This window comes from Caenorhabditis remanei, chromosome I, assembly GCF_010183535.1.
Source record: "Caenorhabditis remanei strain PX506 chromosome I, whole genome shotgun sequence".
NCBI classification, from domain to species: domain Eukaryota; kingdom Metazoa; phylum Nematoda; class Chromadorea; order Rhabditida; family Rhabditidae; genus Caenorhabditis; species Caenorhabditis remanei.
Genome location: NC_071328.1, coordinates 4,244,357 through 4,266,658, shown reverse-complemented (window position 1 = coordinate 4,266,658; position 22,302 = coordinate 4,244,357). Strand labels below are relative to the sequence as shown.

At 39.7% G+C, this 22,302-nt stretch overlaps 4 protein-coding genes across 4 annotated transcripts; 2 read left to right on the top strand and 2 right to left on the bottom strand.

Annotated features, from left to right (window-relative positions):
* Window positions 1-4,964: 4,964 nt before the first annotated feature.
* On the bottom strand, window positions 4,965-12,170 carry GCK72_000660 (uncharacterized protein; the record flags this gene model as incomplete). Its single annotated transcript, XM_003109350.2, has 15 exons — window positions 4,965-5,069; window positions 5,120-5,642; window positions 5,692-6,704; window positions 6,755-7,027; window positions 7,077-7,238; window positions 7,290-7,470; window positions 7,517-7,931; window positions 7,976-8,486; window positions 8,533-8,781; window positions 8,828-10,129; window positions 10,173-10,373; window positions 10,419-11,084; window positions 11,134-11,819; window positions 11,870-12,022; window positions 12,071-12,170. The coding sequence occupies 15 exons, from the start codon at window positions 12,168-12,170 to the stop codon at window positions 4,965-4,967; spliced, it is 6,540 nt and encodes a 2,179-aa protein (XP_003109398.2).
* Window positions 12,171-13,206: 1,036 nt separating this feature from the next.
* On the top strand, window positions 13,207-14,501 carry GCK72_000659 (uncharacterized protein; the record flags this gene model as incomplete). The annotated part of the gene is made up of 4 exons (XM_003109141.2): window positions 13,207-13,323; window positions 13,366-13,459; window positions 13,512-13,949; window positions 13,996-14,501. 4 exons carry the CDS (start codon window positions 13,207-13,209, stop codon window positions 14,499-14,501), a joined length of 1,155 nt encoding a protein of 384 aa, XP_003109189.2.
* A 1,061-nt stretch (window positions 14,502-15,562) lies between these two features.
* GCK72_000658 (uncharacterized protein) lies at window positions 15,563-16,830 on the top strand (the record flags this gene model as incomplete). Its single annotated transcript, XM_003109295.2, has 4 exons — window positions 15,563-15,670; window positions 15,723-15,815; window positions 15,865-16,698; window positions 16,744-16,830. The coding sequence occupies 4 exons, from the start codon at window positions 15,563-15,565 to the stop codon at window positions 16,828-16,830; spliced, it is 1,122 nt and encodes a 373-aa protein (XP_003109343.2).
* Window positions 16,831-20,590: 3,760 nt separating this feature from the next.
* On the bottom strand, window positions 20,591-21,279 carry GCK72_000657 (uncharacterized protein; the record flags this gene model as incomplete). The annotated part of the gene is made up of 3 exons (XM_003109223.2): window positions 20,591-20,779; window positions 20,843-21,115; window positions 21,169-21,279. The coding sequence occupies 3 exons, from the start codon at window positions 21,277-21,279 to the stop codon at window positions 20,591-20,593; spliced, it is 573 nt and encodes a 190-aa protein (XP_003109271.1).
* Window positions 21,280-22,302: the final 1,023 nt, after the last annotated feature.

Here is a 22,302-nt window from a genome sequence, read left to right as displayed (position 1 = left end):
AGTGCCGAGTTTATAAATTTCTCTGTGTTTTTTTTAGAATCAAGATCGACATTGATGGTTTGATGGCTAAAATTTTCTGAATGCTCATTCCTCAACGTCTACAGTAATACCACGTATATTCAAAATTTTGAACGTTTTGAAAATTAAAACTCTTAGGAGCTTTCAAGGAAAAACGTTTATTTTGATTATTTACATTTTCCAAAACCAAGAGAAGGAGCCACTGAAATATTCGTGATAAACTTCTATCTTCGACAGTTCCCAACACTGTCAAATCTCATCCAATCACTACCAAATTACATTCAAAATATAGATCAACTCTAGACCTACATTTTTGTAGCTGACATCTTTTTTGTACGTTATAACCCTGAAGAGTTAGGCCTGGCACAACGACCTGAAGCCGCGAGCCACTGGTCCCCGGCTATTCCAACAGTGCATAACTTTCTAGGGAGACATTCTAGCAAAAAGTGATCAACTGCGAAAATAAAGATCTAGATGTGTTCTACATGAATCATAAATATTTGAAATTCAGGAGTGGGTTGGTAGTTTGTTACACACTTGAAAATTGGCCAAATTTTATTGAAAAATTCCTTAAATGGCAGGTACTAGCCATGGTAATCCGACCATTCCAATTTTGACAGAGTATATATTTTCTAATTTTGAAAACCTTAAAGTTTAATGTGAATTCAAGCCATCCTTCCGCCTAGGCGACAAACCTCAAGAGTAACCCTAACCGTTCCAGGCCCAGCAAGTTGGCCTAAACAAAAAATCTCGTGACAAATTTTATATGATCTGAAAGCTGAGTTCCAGAGGATTCTGAATCTATACTCAGCTCTTTTCTATCACAAAAACCAAGAGAGTTACACGCTAATTAGTGTTACCCACTCCCAGTCTACAGTAATCCCAACTCAAAACCAATTGGAGTCAATTCCAACTAGGAGAAGAAAAGAAGAAATAGGAATCCCCTAACTAAACCATAGAAAAAATATAAAAGTGATAAAGAATGGGGTGGCTCCGAAGGGGGGGCTTCGGTGTCAGAGGGTCCACCGGGGGCCGACAAGACGAATCTTTTGGAAAAGAGAGAGAGAGAGAGGAAGAGAGAATGTGTCCGAAAAAGAAGTTAAAATTTCTGCCGGGAAGAAAGAGAGAGGACCCCCCTATACCACCAACACACCACAAATATGCGACTCTAGATGTAATTTATCATATGAGGCTCAAATCTGCTGAATTTGCTTTTCTTTCCGCCCTCCTGCCCCTTTTCTCTTTTTGTTTCTAACCCGTTTCGACTCTCGTTCCATTTCTCAAACAACTATATATTTGTGGTGTTGGGCCACAGACAGAAGACAATCGTCGATGGAAACCAAAAAACGGACGGAGAAGGAATTGAAAAAGATGATGCATTCGTTTCAAACTCAACCTTCTTTTTTATTTTCTCTGACAATTCGGGTGGTGGAATACTCGGGTAAACAAGGGAATTCAGAAGGAGAGAGTTACGGTAGAAGACAAGTGTCAACTGGAGTTTTTACGTTGTTGGCGGTGGACCTCTTCCCTAGAAGAGCCCATCAAAGTGCTCCCGTTGATGCTCTAGACTTACTATTTAAAAAGTTTTGGAGCATTATCATATACAGGGAACTGAATCAGCCAATTACTCTTAAAAGTTCTATTGGCAGCAAGTAAATCTTACAAGGGAAACCCTCGAAGTGTCCTCTTTCAAACGACTCAAGGATTTTGCCCCTGATACTTTGCAGATTTCGAATCTGAAATAAAATTCTGCGGGGCGAATTCTTGAGTCGTTTGAAAGAGGGCACTTCGAGGACTTCCAATGTTAGAAAATTCAAAACCTGATTTCGAGGAGAATGAGCAATTCCTACAGGTTTTACGGTGTTTGGTGCTCCAGTGTCACCTCACTTTATCCTGTTTTTGGAAACGATGTCCGAGTCCATCTGGGTGTGATTATACATAGTTTAATCAATTTCAGAGCAATTGTAGTGAAGAGCAATTCGGTAGAATTCCTTTCTTTGGGATTATGATTTAAGAGAACATCTCTCTAAATATCGTAAGGAAAAGCGCGCCGATGAGCGGAGCTTGTCTAGATTCCTGAAGCTCGGAGAGATGATTTGTTTTATCTGAAGTGTTATTTCAAGATGAGTCATATTGGTGTCAGACATAGAAATTAAGGTTCCTCAATACCTTTCAGTAATGCTCATCATCATCCTATGTCAAATTCTCTATTATAATTCTTTCTATTAGCTCGGCACAAGTTACTAGGGCTTAAAGTTGGCGCCGACCTAATGTTTTGAGATGTTTCAAGAAATTTCAGATATAGAAAATTAGTATTTTTTTTGGGTTTTTTTGGTTTTATTAGCTTGGCCCAGTTCTCACAATTGCGCTCCACCGTAATGCCCTTGAAAAGTGACTCTTTTTCTCTGTGTCTCTCAATTTCGCACACAATTTTCTTCGGTTTCGGTAGAGCGCGGTTGAATTTGAGAAAAAAGTTTTCAGAACAGATCAGATTTCTTGTTTGATTGTAGAGGGTACTGCATGTCGATTAGAAGTTATCAAGTCTTTCAATATAAAAAATTCTGACAGTAGTCTTTAGGATTCGATTATCTTTAAATTCTAGATTGTGTTTCTTGATTTCTTCTTCTAGTTAGCAAAGTTTGAAATCAGATTCAGAATCCTGCAGACTTCAGCTTTCAACTACAAACCAAAGCTTTTTGAAAACTCACTTTTCGCTACCATTTCCAAGGTCAAAAATATCGTGCTCCGGACAGAAAAATTGTGTTAAAACATGAAGAACATCTCTCTTGCCTTAAGGAAATTTCCTCATTTCATCTCCCTCCCAATTCGTTTCATCCCATTCAATCCATTTAATTTCGGTGCGAAAAGCGTGTTGGGAGCCCCCCGAAAAAGAAGAAATCAGAATAAGAAGGGGTGTGAGGAATTGCTGCATTTCATTCAAGGTCCATTTCATTTCAATTTTATTTTCTTGTCTCGTCGACTACTAATGGGTCAAATGTAGAAAAAGAGAGGAGAAGACAATAAAAAGTGAAGTGGGATGAAAGGGAGGAGGCGGGACAAGAGTAGAGATAATTGGGAGTTAATTGAGAAATTACAGCACTTAAGTCTATCTGTAGGACAAGAAGTACTGTAGGTACAAAACTAATTTCTATTCTTGAAAATATCTGCAAGCTACCGTAATACAAACATTTGGAATGCGCTATTACGTACTAACTATAGCTATCGTGGCTCTTGCAAGCCGGAAAACTACCGACACAGTAGTGGGTTACTATATTTTTCTTGAACTGAATAGTTGAAAAGTTTGAACTCATGTAGCATAACCCAAAATGATCCCAGTGCTTCCATTTTTTGTATGTACATAGTTCAAGTCTAGATCTCCATTTTTGTAGTCGACTACTTTTTTTGTAAAAATTTTGCGGAGAAAGTTATGAAGCAGAGAAAAGGTGAGTGGAATTCAGTGGTCCAAATCAGTTCATCAAAACCATGTCTCTTAAAGGAGGGTTTCTGCATAAAAGTTGACAGAAACATTTCAATTTTCTTTCAGAAGTGTTATTCACAATCAGGGATGTCGGAACGGAAATCGGAAATTTCGACATTTTTCGGAACTGTTTTCTGTCGGAAAATCTCCGATTTCCGAGAAACATTTTTGCGGAAAAGTTTGGTTCCGAATTCTCTGAAATTTCAAATACTTTCGTGATTATAAAAAAATGTCCAGAATCGAAAGAAATTGCTACAAAACCAACGCGGTGCAAAAACGCCACACCTGTGACAAAATTCACAGAATGTTTAGTTTTTATTACATATTTATAGACTTTGACTATGAAAAACTTGAAAACCCGAGTGTTCGAAATATCCAGAATTTCCGAAAAGAATAATTCGGAATATTTCCGATTTCCGAAATTTTTAGTTCCGCACATCGTGGTTCCCGACCACGTGTCATCTATAGATGGGAAACTACAGTACTCTTCTTCACAAGAAAAAGTGATTGGGTGATATAAAAAAATAGTCGATTCGAGTTATCCGTCGAAGAAAAGAAAGTGAAAATCTTCGTCTTCTCTTTTCTTCACTTGAAATCTGATCTCATATCCTTCATATTTATCAATCAATGTGTGGCTCATCATCATCATCATTCGCCCTTCTTATCAATGATCTCATGGGTTTTCTTCTCATCATATCACAAAATATTACTTCTTTTTCTCTTTTTCAATCTCTCTTTCTTACGTAACGAACCGCCTGCTCTGCGTCTCTTCATTCGACACACTATTTCGTTTTGAGAAGAGTTCGCGTTTTGAAAATGAGAAGATGATGATGATTGTGTTGGTTGCAGGAGCACAGGGAAAGGATTGAGTTCTTGTAAAGCTGGGGGAATAAGTTTCGCGCTAATGGCACGCCAGACTTCGAAAAAATGAATTGAAAATTATAAAGAAGATTCGAGAAGAGTACGATTTGAAAAAATGGTGTAATTGAATTACGATCGACTCGAATTGCACTTTTTCCTTTCGAAAAAAACTTTAGAAATTCAAATTGTTATTCAACAGAAGTTTTCACTTTTCTATGAGTCAAGAAATCTGAAATTCATTTCGAATTCCTCAAATTTCAATTGTCTCGTTTTCCCCCAAACTCACAAATTCCATATCCTTCCATTTATTCCATTGTTTCTCATCGGGAAGAAGGAAAAACGATTCCACGAATTTGAGATGAAGGCATTACGATTTGATCATTCTGTGCTGAAAGGGGAGAAGATTTTTTTTGAAATTTGGGAAATTCTTTAAATAAACAAATTCATCGGTGTGCTTCTCGAGCATTCGGGGGCTATATTCACAAATACAGAAACACGAGGATGTGTAGTGATAGAAGTACAATTAATGAAAAGTGATATCTCAATAGTTGAGATATTTGTTAGTTTACATGATAAAACGAATGGAAAAGAATGGGAGAATGTGTATTTAGACGATCGAAACGTTTGCACTTTTTGGTTCTTCTTTAACATTCCATCCGAGGCAGAGGTCGCGAGTTGGATCCATTTTGTTGATGTCAACGGCGTCCATTTTCTGAAATAAGAGAAAATTGGATTCATTAATTATATTCTAGCAAAACTCACATCAACAGTCCAGCTGGAAAGAACTGACATGATTGATGCACTGACGGGACAGTTGAGCTCGCGAAGGAATCGAGCGATATTTGGAAGACGTCCTCCTTCTACGTTGCTACTCATCGCCCAAAGTGTCCACATACGGAGCATCACACACTGTTCGTGATTCCAATTTGGATTGACAGTTGTCTTTCCGTTCAACTCGAAAATCGCATTCTCGTAAACACGGAACCAGAGCAACGGGAAAGAGCGAATCATTGAATCCATTTTATTCGAGCGAACGTAGTTGAGCAGTGCACGAAGTGTGTTCCATTGTTTCGTGATTTGAAGACGAGCCATCACTTGATCAATACTCTTCGGATCATTGAAATCATGATCAATGATGAGACAAGCAATGAGAGCAGTCATTGTTTGTGTACGAGATGGACATTGAAGAAGAGTTTTGATCAGTTGAATCTTGTCTGTTTTCTCGTCATATTTCATCTCCGCCTTATCGAACAAACGCTCGTTCAGTTGGATTTCCAGAATCGCGCTGCAAAATGATTATTAGGGAAAATCAGAAGTTATATGGATATACTCACCACAAATTGCCCAAATCAGCTCCCGGGGAGAACTCATTAACATCGGTGTCGGTGAAAGAACGAAGGATTATGCAAACAGCACGAACGACGGCTGTGAATCCTCCTGTCGCCTTCCGACCTCCTCTCATGATAATGTTTCCGAGTCTCGTCAACAGACGTTTCTTGTCTAATTTCTTACAAAGAATCACAATTTTGTCGAGTACAGTGTCGAAAAGGGGAATACGAAGCTCGTTCTGGTCATCTGAATCGTCCTTCTGGTCCGTGAATGAGGTACCACCGATTGATTCATTCATATCGACGTGGCTGATTGGAATCGATGACTCTTGATCTTCAACCCAAGCGAAAACGAGTTTTTCGTGCAAAGAAACCAAGTCAAGTCCGTTCGCTTTGGCGATGCGCTCTACAACCTCACACTTTTTGGCGACATCTGTCGAATTATCCCATTGGATCATTTCATCATAAATCAATGTGCACAACTCTTGAACATTCTCAATGTTATCAGCGGTCTTCTCATTGTAAATTCCGTTCTTTTTGAGTTCAAGTTCAGTGAAAAACTTGGCGATTCCGTCTTTCAATCGGTCACTTTGTTCTTGCATCTCTTCCTGCTCATCACCATCCAAATCCTGAGTCCATCTAGAAGAAATATCTACTCCCATTTGAAGAAGCTCGATTTTGACATCACTGAGAATGATGTTCTTGAATAGAAGAGCAATTGTTGTAACGACGACAGCACGGTTTGAAGCCGAATCGAGCAGGTGATGAATAGTATTGCGCTCTCCTTCTGGTAAACTTTTACCGAACTTCGCGTACTTGTTGGCATGAGTGAAAATGGCAGAAGAGAGTAGCTGTGATCGTGAGAGATGAAGAGCAAGCCATTGAACCTCGCGGAGGAACGCTTGCCAAATTGGAACGTTGAAGATGGACAGTTCACCATTCACTATTCCCAACACAACATGAGTAACTTCTTCTTTCTTTCGTAGTAAGAAGCCATGGAACGGAAGATGTTGCATCGCCTGTAAGAAGAATCGAACCACTAAACTTTGCATCACTCAGAATCACTCACCAATGCTGGCATGTCACTGATGATGACACTGTTTCTTTCGTAAACCATTGCATCCGCTTGGTCCGATGCTTCAGATCCAGACATGTCAGACATGTTATTCCCATCGTCCTCGTGGGCGAGTCGAAGTGAGTGACCGAACGGTTCCAAGGATTTCCCTGACTTTTCATATTCTTTCTCCCCTTTCAGCAGAGTGCTTTCTCGCTTTGTGAACCAAATCGACTCCGCACTGCTGATATGATTGGTTCGTCGGTACGACCACAGGAAAGACATGATCTGAAAATAACATCGTAGCCAAACGGTGCTACAACTTTCATATATTTACCGATTTCAAGTTCTTCTCCATTTCGAATTCTGATTCTTCTGTAGCATATTGTCCGAATGAAGTCACGATGAATTGAAGAACCTCATAGTTGTAGGGGCACACGATATACAGTAGACAATGAAGATAGTTGCAGATGCATGTAGCTTCTTCTTCCACAGCCAACTGAAACAATTTGAACATGCTAATTTTGTTCCACTCCAAACATTAACTCACTCTCAATGCTAATCTTGCCAATTCTATGAACTTCGCGATTTCATCTCGACGAGCTTCGTTGTCTGTCAATCTTCCTGCAGCAGAGGCTTTCCTAATGAGCAGTGTTGCATATCGAACCATATATTCTCCCACTTTCATCTTGTTATTTCGTGATAATTTCTCTACATACTTTTTGACATAACTGAAAAAACACTGAACTCTAACGATATCGTGTATATTGCACTTACTCATGAAGTCGCAGCGGTGGTAGTGGTTGACGCAACTCGACAGCTTGTTGAATAACTTTTTCGACGAAATCTCCATTGATGGAGGCACGAATACCTTCCTCGGCGAGTTTCTTTACCAAATACTTCTGTTCGTAGCCGCTTATGATTATTGGCATCTTTTCATTGTTTCTGATCAGCAAACTCATCACAAACGCAAGCTGAAGATACTGAATGGTTGCCTTGGTAGAACTGCGAACACCCGGTCTTCTCTGAAGTTCGGTTACAGCTCTATCGAGTCGTTCGAGAGGAATTCCACCGAGAAGTGTGACAGCGTGCCAGAAATCAAATTTCTTTTGTTGAAGCATTCGTTCAACCACGTTCAACACTGGCATTTCCATCTCAGCGATTCCTTGTAGATATTCTTTCGACCAACACTCTGAAGTAAATATTATAGTTTGAAAAAGCGTGATTGACACTTACCAAGTGATCCAGCGAACACACGGGCTGAGATATCAAGAAGGTCTTGAGAATGCATAGCCAAGAACATGTTCAACTGATCCCAATTCGCACGGAATTCGTTTGCGTCTTCATTAGTAATATCAGATCCGTATGGACGTGCGACAGACGGAGCTACCATGGCAAGATTAATAACTCCTTGAACTCCTTCGAACAACGCGGGTTCGCAAGAGAAATCGTATGTTCCGAGTGGCCGTTTGAAATCGAAAATTCGCAACTTCGACGTGGTATAGTTATCAGTCGATGAAATCGAAGCAGTAGCCGGGAGGAAGGAAGGATCTTCGGATCGGAAAGCATCTTGTGACTCATTCTCATTTTCTTGTCCACGAAGCGATTGATTAATGATGTGTTCTCCGAGATTGAAGAACGCTTCTAATTGGAGAAGAAAATGCAAATCGTCACTGATAACGTCGAATGGAAAACGACGTATTGTCTCTCGAACCACACGGCCAAGACGCTTGATCGTGAAGGCGATCTGAAAGAGTATACCGAATTTGTTTGCAAAAATTGTTATTTCTTACATAATCGGCCCGAACCACTTCAGTTTCAGTAGGTAGAAGTTCTGGAAGTCGGAATGTAATCCAACTGAGTGTCTGTACAATTGGATCCAGCATATCTCTAGTTGTTTCTGTCCATGGAGTGATAAATTCTGTGTAATTAGTTATACTGTCAACGATCTGATCAATATCGTTATCTTCAAACGCTTTTCTGAGCAACATCTCAATCAGATTTTCAATTGGAATTCCCATGTAGCTGCAGTTGTTCAGTTTCTATAAAATACATTTCATTTAAAATTCTCTTGTCATTCGTCATTACCACTCTCAGCGAACTTTCTGATTCAAGAAGTTTTTCAAGAAACTGTCCTCGCCAGTGCTCATCTTGGAAATCTGACAATAGAACAGCTTTCGCTTCGTTCTTCTGAACTTCTCGGAGTAAAACAAGATTATCTTTCAAGCGTCTCTCTGGATCGTTGTAATCGTTGTCTCGGCACACGTAGTATGAGAGAAGACCTTCTCCAACTCCCAGCATCTTTTCTCTTTCGAGAATATTCACACCACTTGCAGGAGTATCAGCCACGCGCTCAATGAATGAGAAAATCAAAGATATCGTTTTGACACGTTCACGTTCTCCGAGACTGTCAATGTAGTTGATGATTGAAGTCGTAACATCTTCATGATACATCATGTGAATGACAGCAAATGATTGAACATATTCGATTTTCACGCTACGCGTTTCTCTGTGATTGAGCATAGCCTTCAGCAACTGGATGAGCTTAATAACATCAACGAATCGAGATGGCTTCTCTCGTTGTGCTAGCATACAACGAATAGTCATGATGATATCCATGCTGGAGTCAACGAGCGTCAACAATTCGATGTCGTGACGACTGTATCCGTACGAAGAGAGCATTTTGTAGAGATCTGTCCGTTTGCACACCATTTCCATCTCTTCGATCTCCGATCTCAAGAGTGTGCGACTTGCAAGGATTTTATCGACGGCTTCATTCAGCTCGACTGGCCATGGCAATTTTGCAGTGGAAGCAATTGAGATAATCGAGCAACAGCGACGAGATTCATCTTTCAAACTTGCACACAACTGCACGCATTGCTTCTCCCATCCAAACGCATTCGCCTTAGAAACTGCAGCGCCCGACATCATCTGAATGTAATTCACAATAGTTTGCTCTTGATCCAGATGACGTTCTTCCATGAATGGTACCACAAATTTCTCAATTTTCGCATGAGTTGTGTTTGGATTTGTGAGAGCGTTTTGAAGAATTTTGTGACAGATTCCCTCGGATGGCAGAGTTTGGAAGACCGAAAAGCTAATAGAGCACTCGAAGACTTCTTTCAGACGTTTCAACTCGATCAAATCGTAGTACATTTTCTTCACTCGAGACATTGATGAACTTCCTCCTAAAGATGACGAGCTCAGTTTGCTTCCCCCATAAAGTAGAAGCGATTGGCTAACAGGAGTATTTCCATTGCTCACGAGTAGTTTAGTCATTGTATCGTAACTGCTGGCAGCCTTGATTGCATTATCGGGCCAATTTGTCGAATCACGATACTCGAGGAGTGGAATGAGTGTAGTTATGAGATTTTCAAGACATGGAACAAGCTGAAAATGAATATTGAGAACAGATAGAGATGAAAATAACTACCTTCTCCGCGATAGAGAGACATGCAGGTAAAATATCCATAGTGACATGCTCAATCACATTACTCCAGTTCTTGATGTCTGCAGAGATAGCATCAATGAACATACGGAAAAGAGCATCCAAACGAGAAGCTGCCTCATCGTCATCCGCGCACAAATGATCAATTATCATTTGCCCATGACGACTAAAAATGACTCTAGCTTGCTGAAATATAGGGAATAATTACTTGTGAACGCTTTCAGATCACACCGTAAATTGAGCTGACAGGATGAACTCGTTATACATCTCAATCCATGGATTTCCATCGTGCAACGCTTCGACGAACAAGTCCCAAATGTCCTCTCTAATTTGAGAACCGACTTCATTTCCTACTGGACCTACGATGATTCGATAAGTTGCCCACGTGTAGCAGAGGGATTCTATCATTTTGAGCACATCCATATCACTTATTCTTTTTTTCTTCGCGTAAGTCAAATAAGTTCGAATACGATCGCAACGACGGCTCATTCCAACTAAAGTGAAGTATGTCTCAGCGACCATGTTGTGATCTTGAATTTTCTCAATCGTTTCCAATAATATTTTGAAAGATTCTTCTTCTTCGTCGCATGTATCCATCAAATAAGTCACATGAGCTTTGTATACTTTTTGAACGTCTAGCTTGAAAGTTTTGGCAAACTTTTCCGCCTCATCGAATCTATTGTTTTTGAGAAGTGACTCAAAACGCATCTCCGGGCGTGATTGAGAAACTTGGCGAACAACAATTCGACTTTTCTCCATACTTCCTTCCGCACAATTATCAAGCTCCTCGACAGCCATGAGGACACGATCACTACCTCCATAGGCAAAAAGTGTCGTAGATATAGCAGACGGCAGCGAGAAACAGTTCTCGTGTTTTGTGCGATCGTAAATGATCATCTGAAAGAAGAGAATGAATAAAGACGATTACTACAAAACAGTTATTTACTTCTGAACCTTCACCGCCGGATGATGTGATGATAGCAAACAGTTTTGGCACTTCTGTCTCGTTCTTATCAATCACAACAAAATCAAGAATTATGTCGTCAGGTGTCATTTTGACGTCGAACTCGTGCCAGAAGGAGAATGTCAACGGATCGAAGACATGAATCCATCCATCAGTGTCAAGGTGGAGAGAGAATCGACCACCATCACGAACACGAACGAATTGTTTCTCTCTTCCAATGACTGAGAACTGAGATTCAGCTAATCCACACCATGAGAGACCTTGTTGCTTGTGGATTGAAGCGAATGATTGTAGAGGACCAGTAGAAATCGATGTGATGTCTCCGGACACATCTTCCATTCTCATCGTTTTTGTAGTAGTTTTTTGAATCGCTTGTTGGAAGTATTCCTGAATCTGATCTCTCTGCCAGTTCTCTACTCGATTGTTCTCCTTCGATGCAGCCACGTCACCTTGCAGCATAACAGTGTGCCAGTCGCCAGTACGGCTTCCGAATGTCAGGTAGCAAACTGTTGGTGTTGGATTGCAGAATACAAAGTCGATATCATGCGGAGCCGGCTCATTGAAGTAGAGTTCTTGTTTTTCCAACGACAGAATAACGATGCGTCGTTTCTCGATAATCCCAACCATAAATGCAGAACTTCCGAGGATTTCGAAGTCGGTGATAGTTCCTGAATAGTAAAAGTTTTTATTTTCTAAATTTCGACATCCGTGATCTTACCTTCGAGCCCAGTATTGAAAGAGTAATCCGTCTTCTCTCCGAGAGTGAAGACAGCTAGATCGGAACACGACGCAAGAACGAGGAAGCGTTCGTTGCTTTTCGGTTTGAGTTTCCACTCCGGCGAAGCTTTGTCGACTGGAACTTCATTCAAAACTGTAACAATATTAGTATTCTAACACAGTTGGATTCTTGAAGTCTTACGAGGAGCGATACGCGCAACGGTGCACACGTCATAGAGTCCCACTGTCGACGTCTCCGCCTCGATATCGATTGTTTCTTTGGTTTCGCCAAGGCGACCCATTCTGTAATAAATTTTAATTGATAAGGATAACGATTATAAGAGAGAAAATGGAACAAAAGGAAAGTTTTGCGGTAAACAGTTGACACTTTGAAATAAAATGCCACCCGCCGAAAGTCACACTGCGAGAGAGCGCGATTGTATTTACACAAAACTGAGGAAAACAATATTTTTCAAATGGCTGTTCAAGCAAATTCGTGTGATAAGAAAACAATTGAAAATAGTGAAAAGTTCGGCTCAAAATTACGAAATGTCAGGGAAAATTTTCAAACAAAATTGTCAAACAAAATTGCGAAACATAGATTGTTTTGGAAGACACATTATATGCGAACGTATTCATTTAAAAATCTAGTCTAGATTTTTAAAATCTAACAGAAACATTTTTATTTTCCCGCCGTAAAAACGGGCGGTAAATTGAGAATCGGCAAGTACTGAAATTAATAGGTAAATCAAATGAGTTGATTTTCATCTCGCATTAATTAAAATCGGAGAGCAAAAGCTCCAAAACTACGGCTACTGATCACATGCTTAAAAACTCAAAGAATTTTCAAGAAATGATAAAACCAGCGAGACAGTGTTGATTTTGTGGAGACGCAGAGAAAGGAGCATATCTGAGGATTTGTCGTGTCGAGACCCAACTACAGTACCTCGCGTGGATGACGTCATTAGTACTTGTGAGAGAAAGTTCGAATAGAGGAGACGCAGAGAAGTATCTATTCTTCAGAATTCTGAAATCATCACTGTTTGTAGTAATCACTGTTTGTAGAAAAAGAGAAAACAGAAAAATAGAAAACCTAATTGACAGACAGATTTATTATTGAAATGAATAATATTTTGCTAAATAGACTTCATGATCCAAAACAGAAGACGTCGGGATACAGTAGCCAGCACTTACTGTTTTTCATTCTTATTTCTGATTCAATTAACGCCGAACAGACAGAATAACTACAGTATCCCATCGAAAAGTCTTCAATAACATAAACAACAGTCTTATAAATACGGTCATCTTCCTCTTGGATCCTTCTTTTTTTTTTAAATAATGTTCGATTTCTTTACCAAACTGAAGAAAATCAAAGGAGACGAGGAGGTCTTCAAAAGACTCTACGAGAAAAAGATCTTGCTCGACAGAAATGAAATCTGGGAGAAAGTTCTTTCGGTGAGTCTAAAAAAGAAAAGTTGTGAACTATTTCATTTCCAGGTTATCTATGCTCTTGCCACATTCTCCAAATATTGGTTCGATCAGGAAGAAAACAAGCAAAAGGAAAGAAACGTAACATCGAAGTGTGTTCCATGTGAGTTAGTTGTGCGAGTTTCAGCCATTTTATGAATTTTATGATATTCCAGTTGAACATAACCGTGTGATTCTCAGTAGCACCGAAGAAAACCCCCATGGATATATCAATGCATCCTATGTGAAATTTCCGAAAATCAATCGACAGTACATAATGACAAGTGAAATTGCATTTAATGAAATCCGCTACTACTGGCAAATGGTTTATGAGCAACGAGTTCCTGGCATTGTTTTACTGAAATCACTATCTGAAATCTGGTCGATTAACACGATTTATCCGGAGAAGATAGATGCACAATTAACGTTTGGAGATTTCACAGTTCGATGTAAAAATCTGGAAATTCATCGACATTATATAGTTCGAGACATGGAGCTGATATCTCTGAAATCAAAAGAAGTTCACAAGTTTCGCCATTATCACTATTGGTTTTGGAGTGACTTGGAGACGGCAAATCTTGATCCGATGTTGGATTTTCATAAAGTTCTGAAAGGTTCGAAAGGGAGGAGTCTTCAGTTTTTAACATTTTCGTTTTTCAGAAAATGAAACACTCAATAGCCCAATTCCTACAGTTTCTACTTCATTCTTCAACAGAAAACAATCTGAAATTACACCATCTAAAGCTGCAATCATTCAATGTTATTCTGGGAATCCTCGTTCAACAGTATTTATTGTGATGGATGTACTCGTTGAGATGATTGAGAAGGGAATCAAAGGGCACTACTCAATTGAGTATATGTTGATTAAATTGCAAAAGCAGAGAATGTTCGAGCTGAAATCCTTCAAAGATATATCTTTTATCTATGATTATATGATTCGTTTCATTCTTCAACGTCATCCGGAACTTCATGCACTTAAATCACATTTGGAGCATCATGCTATCACAATTCCACGTGTCGACCCCGAGATTACAGAGGATGCTGAGAGATTCATCAAAACAGATCGTTGGCTTGTTAATGAAAAAGAGAGAGACCGTTTTATTGGAATGAGACAAGCTGCTGCGAGATTTCAGGAAACTGGACTTGCTTCTGTAGTTTGTCTGTAGTGAAACGACAGATTACAAACCTTTTTTCATTTCAGAACTCTACAAAATACCGTCCGTATATTATCGATAATTAATCGAAATCTTCTGAATTTTTCAACTCCGGTGGAAAAAATACCGATTTCTTAACCTAGAATAATTCGAAATATTGTTAAACCAGTTTTTGCTTCTTTTAATTCAAATAAAACATCTTATTCCATTGATATATTTTTAGTGTTGATTATTGACATCTTCTGAAACATTTTCTGAAAAATGAACATTTAAATTTTATAGTTTCCTATGACTTTTTCAATCAGAAACTATGAGAAATACCTTCGAAAAAAATAATTTTTGTGTTGAAAGAGTGGGTATGCAAGTGCGCGCCAATGAAACAGTTCAAATTTGCAATTTTTTCGCATGAATTTCACTGCTTTTCGTTTCGATTTTTCCTTTTTCGAAGCTTCGAATCATCGATTTTCAGCAGAATGACAAACGAGGCAAGGTTAGTACTTTAATTATTCATTTAAAATATGTTAAAAGCTCCAAAAACATGAAGTATTAAGGTTTTTCCTTAAAAATAAGAATTCTCGTTGTTGTTTTTTCTATTGTTTTGTGGCAAGGTTGAAAAGAGAGAGTTTCATTATGATTCGAATATTGATTTGAAGCTATTACTTCACACAGTTTAAATGTTTTGAATTCCAGACGCGCCGAAATCGAGCGAATGCAACAAAAGAGCCGTCAGGCAGAAAACCGACGAAAACTGTGGCAATGGATTCCCTGCTCTGAGTCGATGGGCTGGCAAGTTCCAGCAGCAGTCGGAGTCGCCGTTGTCGCCGCCGCAGTTTTCTATTATTATCATTCCTAAATTTTCAAGGAATTGTTACTTCTCTCACAAACATTCCCTGTTTTTTCTACTCGCCTGTGATATTTTTGCTATATATTGCCCACTTTATTGCATCTCGTTTCCGAAAAATGTATCGTTCGCTTTCATCTTCGTTATTTTTTTCTTGTTTCGAATACCGTTGTTCTCGACGCTGAATTACTTCTACTAGCTGCCGACTTTCTAATTCTCTCTATCTTTCAGAATGTTCGGATCATCGAGCTTCGGAAACAAGTCACTGTTCGGCGGAGGAACAAGCATGTCGACAACAGCCAGCACAACCGCCAATAACACACAAGATCAAGACTTCCTGGTTTGTTACAGAATTCATTTCAGCAGTTTCATAACTTTCTCGCTGTTTTCAGGTAGAAGGAGCACCAGAAGACACAATTCAAGTAATCAAATTCAGCCCTCAACCACAAGACAAACCAATGATTGCATGCGGAGCATGGGACGGTGTAAGTTAACTTTCAAATTGTAATCTTCAAAATGTTGAAATTTTTTCAGACGATCCGTGTATGGATGCTGAACGAGGCGAACACATTCGAAGGAAAGGCTCAACAGAACATTCCCGCACCAATTCTGGATATTTGCTGGATTGAAGACAGTTCGAAGATCTTTATGGCTTGTGCAGACAAAGAAGCACGACTTTGGGATCTTGCTTCCAATCAAGTAGCAGTTGTCGGAACACACGATGGACCAGTGAAGACATGTCATTGGATTAATGGAAACAACTATCAGTGCTTGATGACTGGATCATTTGACAAGACACTTCGATTCTGGGATATGAAAAATCTTCCAAATCAAACGCAAATGGCTTCAGTCTCATTACCAGAAAGAGTTTACGCAGCTGATGTGATGTATCCAATGGCTGTCGTGGCACTGGCTAACAAGAGAATCAAAGTTTATAACCTGGAAAATGGGCCGACGGAAGTAAAGGATATCGAAAGCCAACTGAAATTCCAAATCAGGTGCATCTCGATCTTCAGAGACAAAACGAGTCAAATGCCAGCTGGTTTCGCTTTGGGATCTATCGAAGGACGTGTTGCCGTGCAATACGTTGAGGCTGCTAATCCAAAAGACAACTTCACATTCAAATGTCACAGATCAGCTGAGCTTGTCAATGGATATCAAGAGATTTACGCTGTAAACGATATTTGCTTCCATCCACAACACGGAACACTCGTAACAATCGGATCGGACGGTCGCTATTCGATGTGGGATAAGGATGCGCGGACGAAACTGAAAACTTCCGAACCACACCCGATGCCATTGACGTGCTGTGATGTGCACAGTTCTGGAGCTTTCCTCGTTTACGCGTTGGGATATGACTGGAGTCGAGTAAGTTTTTGAATTTTCTGATTTGTCAAACTATTTTTGTTTCAGGGACACGAAGGAAATACCCAACCAGGATCAAAGATCGTTATTCACAAATGTGTTGAAGACATGAAGCCACGACCTCCGAAGAAGTGATTGCCCTAACAGTTATTGCTTATTTTATTCTATTCATGATTTTATGATTTTTATTTATAATACTTCTCTGTAACTCCTCCTCGTTCAGCTATTTCTTGTTCTTTTTTCCCAATTTTTTACCCATTCAGAATCTCATCATTGTTTCCAATAAACGAGAAGATATGATTCATAGTGTTGTGAAAAGGTAAGCGAATGTTCAGTTTTTTCAGGTTGCACGTTTCATCAATTTCCAATGAGATCAGATGATGGCCAAAAGGAAAAGTGCTATTTATTTTTTATTCTCTCTCTATCTCTTTCCCCGCTTTTCAAATAAAAGGTCCCCTCATATTTTCTCATCTTTTTTCCTTATGATGATGGTTGTTGTCAGTCGCATCATGTACCTTTCATGTCAAGTGGACAAAAAAAAACGAGAAGAATCCTTGACAGAGGCGCGCTAGATTGGATTAGGATGAAGCGAGCCGACGAGCCACCGAATCCGACGACAACCGAAAGCAGCCGAAAAGCAGGTTTGTGATCCCTCTTACGGAAATATACTTGAAGAGAAAGAGCCCCAAAATGTATGCCTGTGTGTGTAGACGTGGTCCCCACAGAAGCTCGTCGGTCGGCCGAAAAATTTGATTTGGGACGCGTTGAAGCGGACAAAAGACGTGTTGGTGGTGGCGACAAGTCGGTAAAAAGAGTGAAAAGGTGTGTAGAATAGGTGGCGAATAAACAATGGAGGAGACAACGGAAAGAGCACGATGTTTTGACGAATTTTTAATATTTTAGTAGGCAGAAGGCATGCCACGTGGCAAAGCTTCCCCGTAAATCGACACTTCCACTGTCTCCAACAGAGCGAACAAAGAACTGCAAGAAACGTGAATCCGATTTTTTCACGTTTTAATTCAATTCTTTTACTTTTTTGTATAGAAAATGCAGTATTTTTAGGTTTTCAGACGTCGCAATGGATGAAAAAAGGTCCCATCCATTAGAATTGCAGAAAATAAACTTATCTATCTTATGAGCCGGGAAACATGAATTTTGGTCTGAAATTGACTTTTTTGATACAGAAAAACCGATTTTCGGAAAAGTACGAATTTCAGCCAATTCAGCCAATATTTTTTTCCCAAATTTTTTTCCGAAAATCGGTTTTGCTGTATCAAAAATGTCAATTTCTTACCAAAATTTATGTTTTTTGGCTCATTAGGTAGAGAATTTAATTTTACACAATTCTGATGGATGAGAATTTTTTTCATCCATTGCGACGACGTCTGAAAACCTTAAAATACTGCATTTTCAGTGCAAAAAATAGAAGAATAGAATTAAAACGTGAAAAAATTGGCTTCAAGTTTCTTTCAGTTCGTTTTCGCAGTGTGGGAGACCGTGACTTCTGAAATCCCTTCCTTCCGCAATTCTGTTTTTTAGTTTTCACCGATTTCGCCTAGACTAACAATATGTTTTCTGTTCCTAAATGTTTACCATCTTTACCCCCCGAAGGACTCTCTGTCAGCCGGCTGTTCAATATTTGAGAATACATTTCCACCCACATATTCCATCCCCCTTCGTTGTCTCATCTTCGGGTATCCCAGATTGTGCTTCTCCAGTGTTTCGCGTCTTCTTCTTCTTCTTTTCTTCTCCCCCTTTCGAAAAAAAGAAACCATTTTTGATGGGTCCCTCGAGAAAGACGTCGGGGATAGAGATGGCGAACCGGAAAAGACGACGGAAAAAGATGAAGAAAAAAGAAGAAGAAGAAGAAGGACCCGAAAAGGAGGCGTTTAATGGTCCGGGGTCTCCAGAAGTAGCATGATGGTGACGAGATTAATGCATCATTCCGGACTAGGGTTCCCGTCATGCCATCATCATAAGACAGACAAAACGTTACGTTTTTTCTCTTTTTCTCGAGACGAACCACCATAAAAATGGACAATTATCGATGGAACGGGGTGGTGATTTACGAGGCGAATCGGCTTTTGTCGGGGAATGATGTAATGGCGAATCTCTTTGGGAGCAAGATAATGGTGATGTGGAACGACAATAATGACATTGGTATACTGTAGATGGATGTGGGTGAAATGAGGATGATGATGAATCGAATCCCACATTCGTTTAGGCTCTTTCGGAAATTCTAATGAGTACTCGATGGAGAAATGACTGCGTTGACACGTCATTCGAACGGATTGTTGGGCGAAAATCTGAGGAATCTGAAAGCTTTAACGAGTTCGTCGATTCGGGTCTGAAAATCCATTCCCTGTTAGAGTAGGTGCTCAATAGTCTGTTTATCAGCTCGGTATAGTTCTTACAACTACGCTCTACCGAAATCCCCTTGAAAAATGACTTAGTTTCTTAAATATTCAGAGTTGGTCTATGATCTAGTTCTCGTTTTCTGGCCTACTCCATCTGAAAACTGTATAGTATTCAACTTTTCCGAAAAACTATCCTGAAATTATTTATCCGCTGTTGAAACAAATGATCAATCAGCAATATTTCTGTTGATTTCATGCTCTCCGTTCCTTGGCTCCCCTTATCAATTATCACAAGTTTCCACTGTGTCACCTTCCTTCGAAATTCCTATTTCCGTCTTCACAACATGTGATGGTGTAGGTCTTTCGAAGCAAGAAGCAACAGAAAAGTGGAAACTGAAGCTGATAAATGAAACATGAACGACCACAACGCGTCGAGGCGAGGGAAGAGAAAGAGAGTCTCTCCGCATTCGGTATTTATGATGTTGGCACTTGTTTGGTATCAATAAGGAGAGAAAACCCTCCTCACACTGACAAATCGGTCCTTGTGCCCTTCTTCGTATGTGTTTCGAAAGAGAAATACAAAACGGTTCATCATGTGAAGCTTCGCTTCGTCTGTCCCGAACCACGTAATCGGATTTGAAGGACGATGATGAGCACACGCGGACGTGAAGCGAGTATCCTCCCACAGGGGAAAATTGGATTGAATTACCTATGTGGCCATTTGAGACTCGGCAAATAGGTTACCACGGGCTCGTCTTCTTCGGGATTTTTTGCTGGATTGTGAAATTTAGAATTTACAGATTTTTTATATGAAATTATATATGGAGGGACAAATGAAGTCAAAAAAAGTTGGGTGAAGGGCGCAAGAGGTGAGACAAGGAGAGAATGGAAGGAGACAAAAAAGAGACAAGAAGACAAATGGAGACAAAAAAAATAATTTACCGCATACAACTTATATTATTTTCTTATTTTAATAGTTCAAATAATAATAATAATTGGAATTAGGTTGGAAAAGTGCAAGAGCTTGTGTGGGAACCGAGCTGTTTAGGGAAAGTGGAAGGAGGAGGCAAAAAAAGCTACTTGGGTTACGGTACCTAGGTACACACTTATCGATCGGAATATAATATTGGGTGGAGTCGACTGGAAGACGAAAAAATGGAATAGAAGGATTTGAAAGGCAAAGAGGAGACTCTAATCCGTCGTCTAGTAATGGATTAGTGATTATTTTGTGTGTCTGTTGGTTAGAATGAGAAGAAGAAAAAAGAGGAGGAAGAAGCTGTCGATATAATAAAATAAACACTACTACAGGCTGGTAATAAGTATATTTCGAAGAGGAGGGAGCAAAAAATGGCAACGAAGTGTGTGTGGAGGAGACAAGGAGAAAATAAACTTTCCGGGATTATGATGAAGGCTGGAATGCTTCGCGGGAGAGGGGAAGAAGGGGGACGAACTTCAGGAAGGAATCACAGCGAATTGTGAGAGAATTTAAGTTTAGAATGGGAGAGAGAGAATGATGACTGAATGACTGGAAAGTTCGTTTACTTCTTGACTTCGTTGGTCAAAATCTGGAAGAGTTCCTTATCAGCAAGACAGCCGTCAACGAATTCTTTCAGTGTCAATTCCTTATCGTTGTTCACATCCATTTTCTCGAAGATCATCTTAGCCCTCTTTCTTGGTGAATCGTCGGCAGATTTGGTCACTTCTGGGCCGAGCATTTCGTAGATGGCCTAAAGAGATGATTTTTTGGAAAGATTTTGGAAAAAAAGATTTTTGAGAAATGAAAGACTTACCTCGATAATCTTGATCATCTCTTTCTCGTCTATCGTTCCGTTTCCATCAATATCATACATACGGAATGCCCATTCCAATTTTTGCTCAGGCGTTCCGGAACTCGTCACATTAATTGCCAATAAAAACTCTTTGAAATCGATAAAACCCGAATTGTCTGTATCGAATGTGCGGAATACGTGCTCACAGAACCCTTCTGCTGAACCTGACGGGAAGAAATCTTTGTAAACTTTTATGAATTGCTCCTTGGTGAGATGGCCTTTAGGACAGTCTTGCTGAAAGAAATGGATTTTTTTTTTTGAAAATTGAAAAATTCAAAGAAACATACCACAAATCCTTTATACCACTCCTTGATCTGTTCCTCAGTGAAATTTGTGTTCTTCTTCAAAAACTCCAAATCCTCCTTGGATAGTTTCGGCTTGGAACCCTTGATTCCCATGGTTTGTGCTTATTCGTCTTCTAAGTATATCGGCTGAAAATGGAGCTGTTTTTTAGAGATGATGAATGATAAGAAGACGTTATATAAGAAGAGAAAAGAGATAAGTGAATGAATAATAAAAAATAAACGAGGAGAGGAGGCGAGGGGTGAAAAAAAGAAAAAGGAAGGGGCGAAAAAAGGGGAGGAGGAGGCGCCCTGAATTGATATGGAGAGGAGGAATATGATGAGGAGCATGTTATATGCACTAAACGGCGCCGTCAGACGCGCCCGCTAGCTGCCGTCTCACTGTCGTCCGTCTCTCCGCTCATGAAAGCCTACAAATCGATGATGGCGTATGCGTGCGTGAGTGAGTGTTGTGAGTGACGGCGGATGAGTGCATCGAGGAAAAATCATTGAAGACGACGAGACGCAGAACAGTTTCATGAAGATATCAGGAAGCGGGAACGACGGTTTTTTGAAAGCCGGGTGGTTTTTCATTGTCTAGATCAAGGGAATTCATGGATTCGGATCTGGATCTAGATTTTTATCTTAGATCCTAGATCTACCAACGAAATCTACAGTATCATAACTGGTATTAGTATCAAGATGTTCTAATCTAGAGTTTTCCAAGAAAGAAACTTCGGAACGTGGTTCAAGGGAAGTTTGGAAAGAAATTTCATGAATAGAAGTATAAATAGAAACTGTAGGTCATACTCCCCATGTTTCAGTCAGTTCGAAAAGTGATTTGACTTGCTTTTTGTCTTCAACTCCTTATCATCAACACCTTAATGACGCTCGACGAGCAAATATTGTCAAGTTGTGACGATTGAATTATTTCGGTTTCACAATAGAATCGCTCTCACTAGGGAAGGCCTCCAAGTGACCGGAGAGTTGTAGGATGTGGCCTATATTATTAGAAAGCAGAAATCACGCTGATTCCAAATATATATATATACAGTTATTGCCCTCGAGGCCCGGTATTCGAGAAAAATGTGGTCAAAGTTTGGACATTTTTTGACATTTTTTGTAGGTAAGGTAATCACT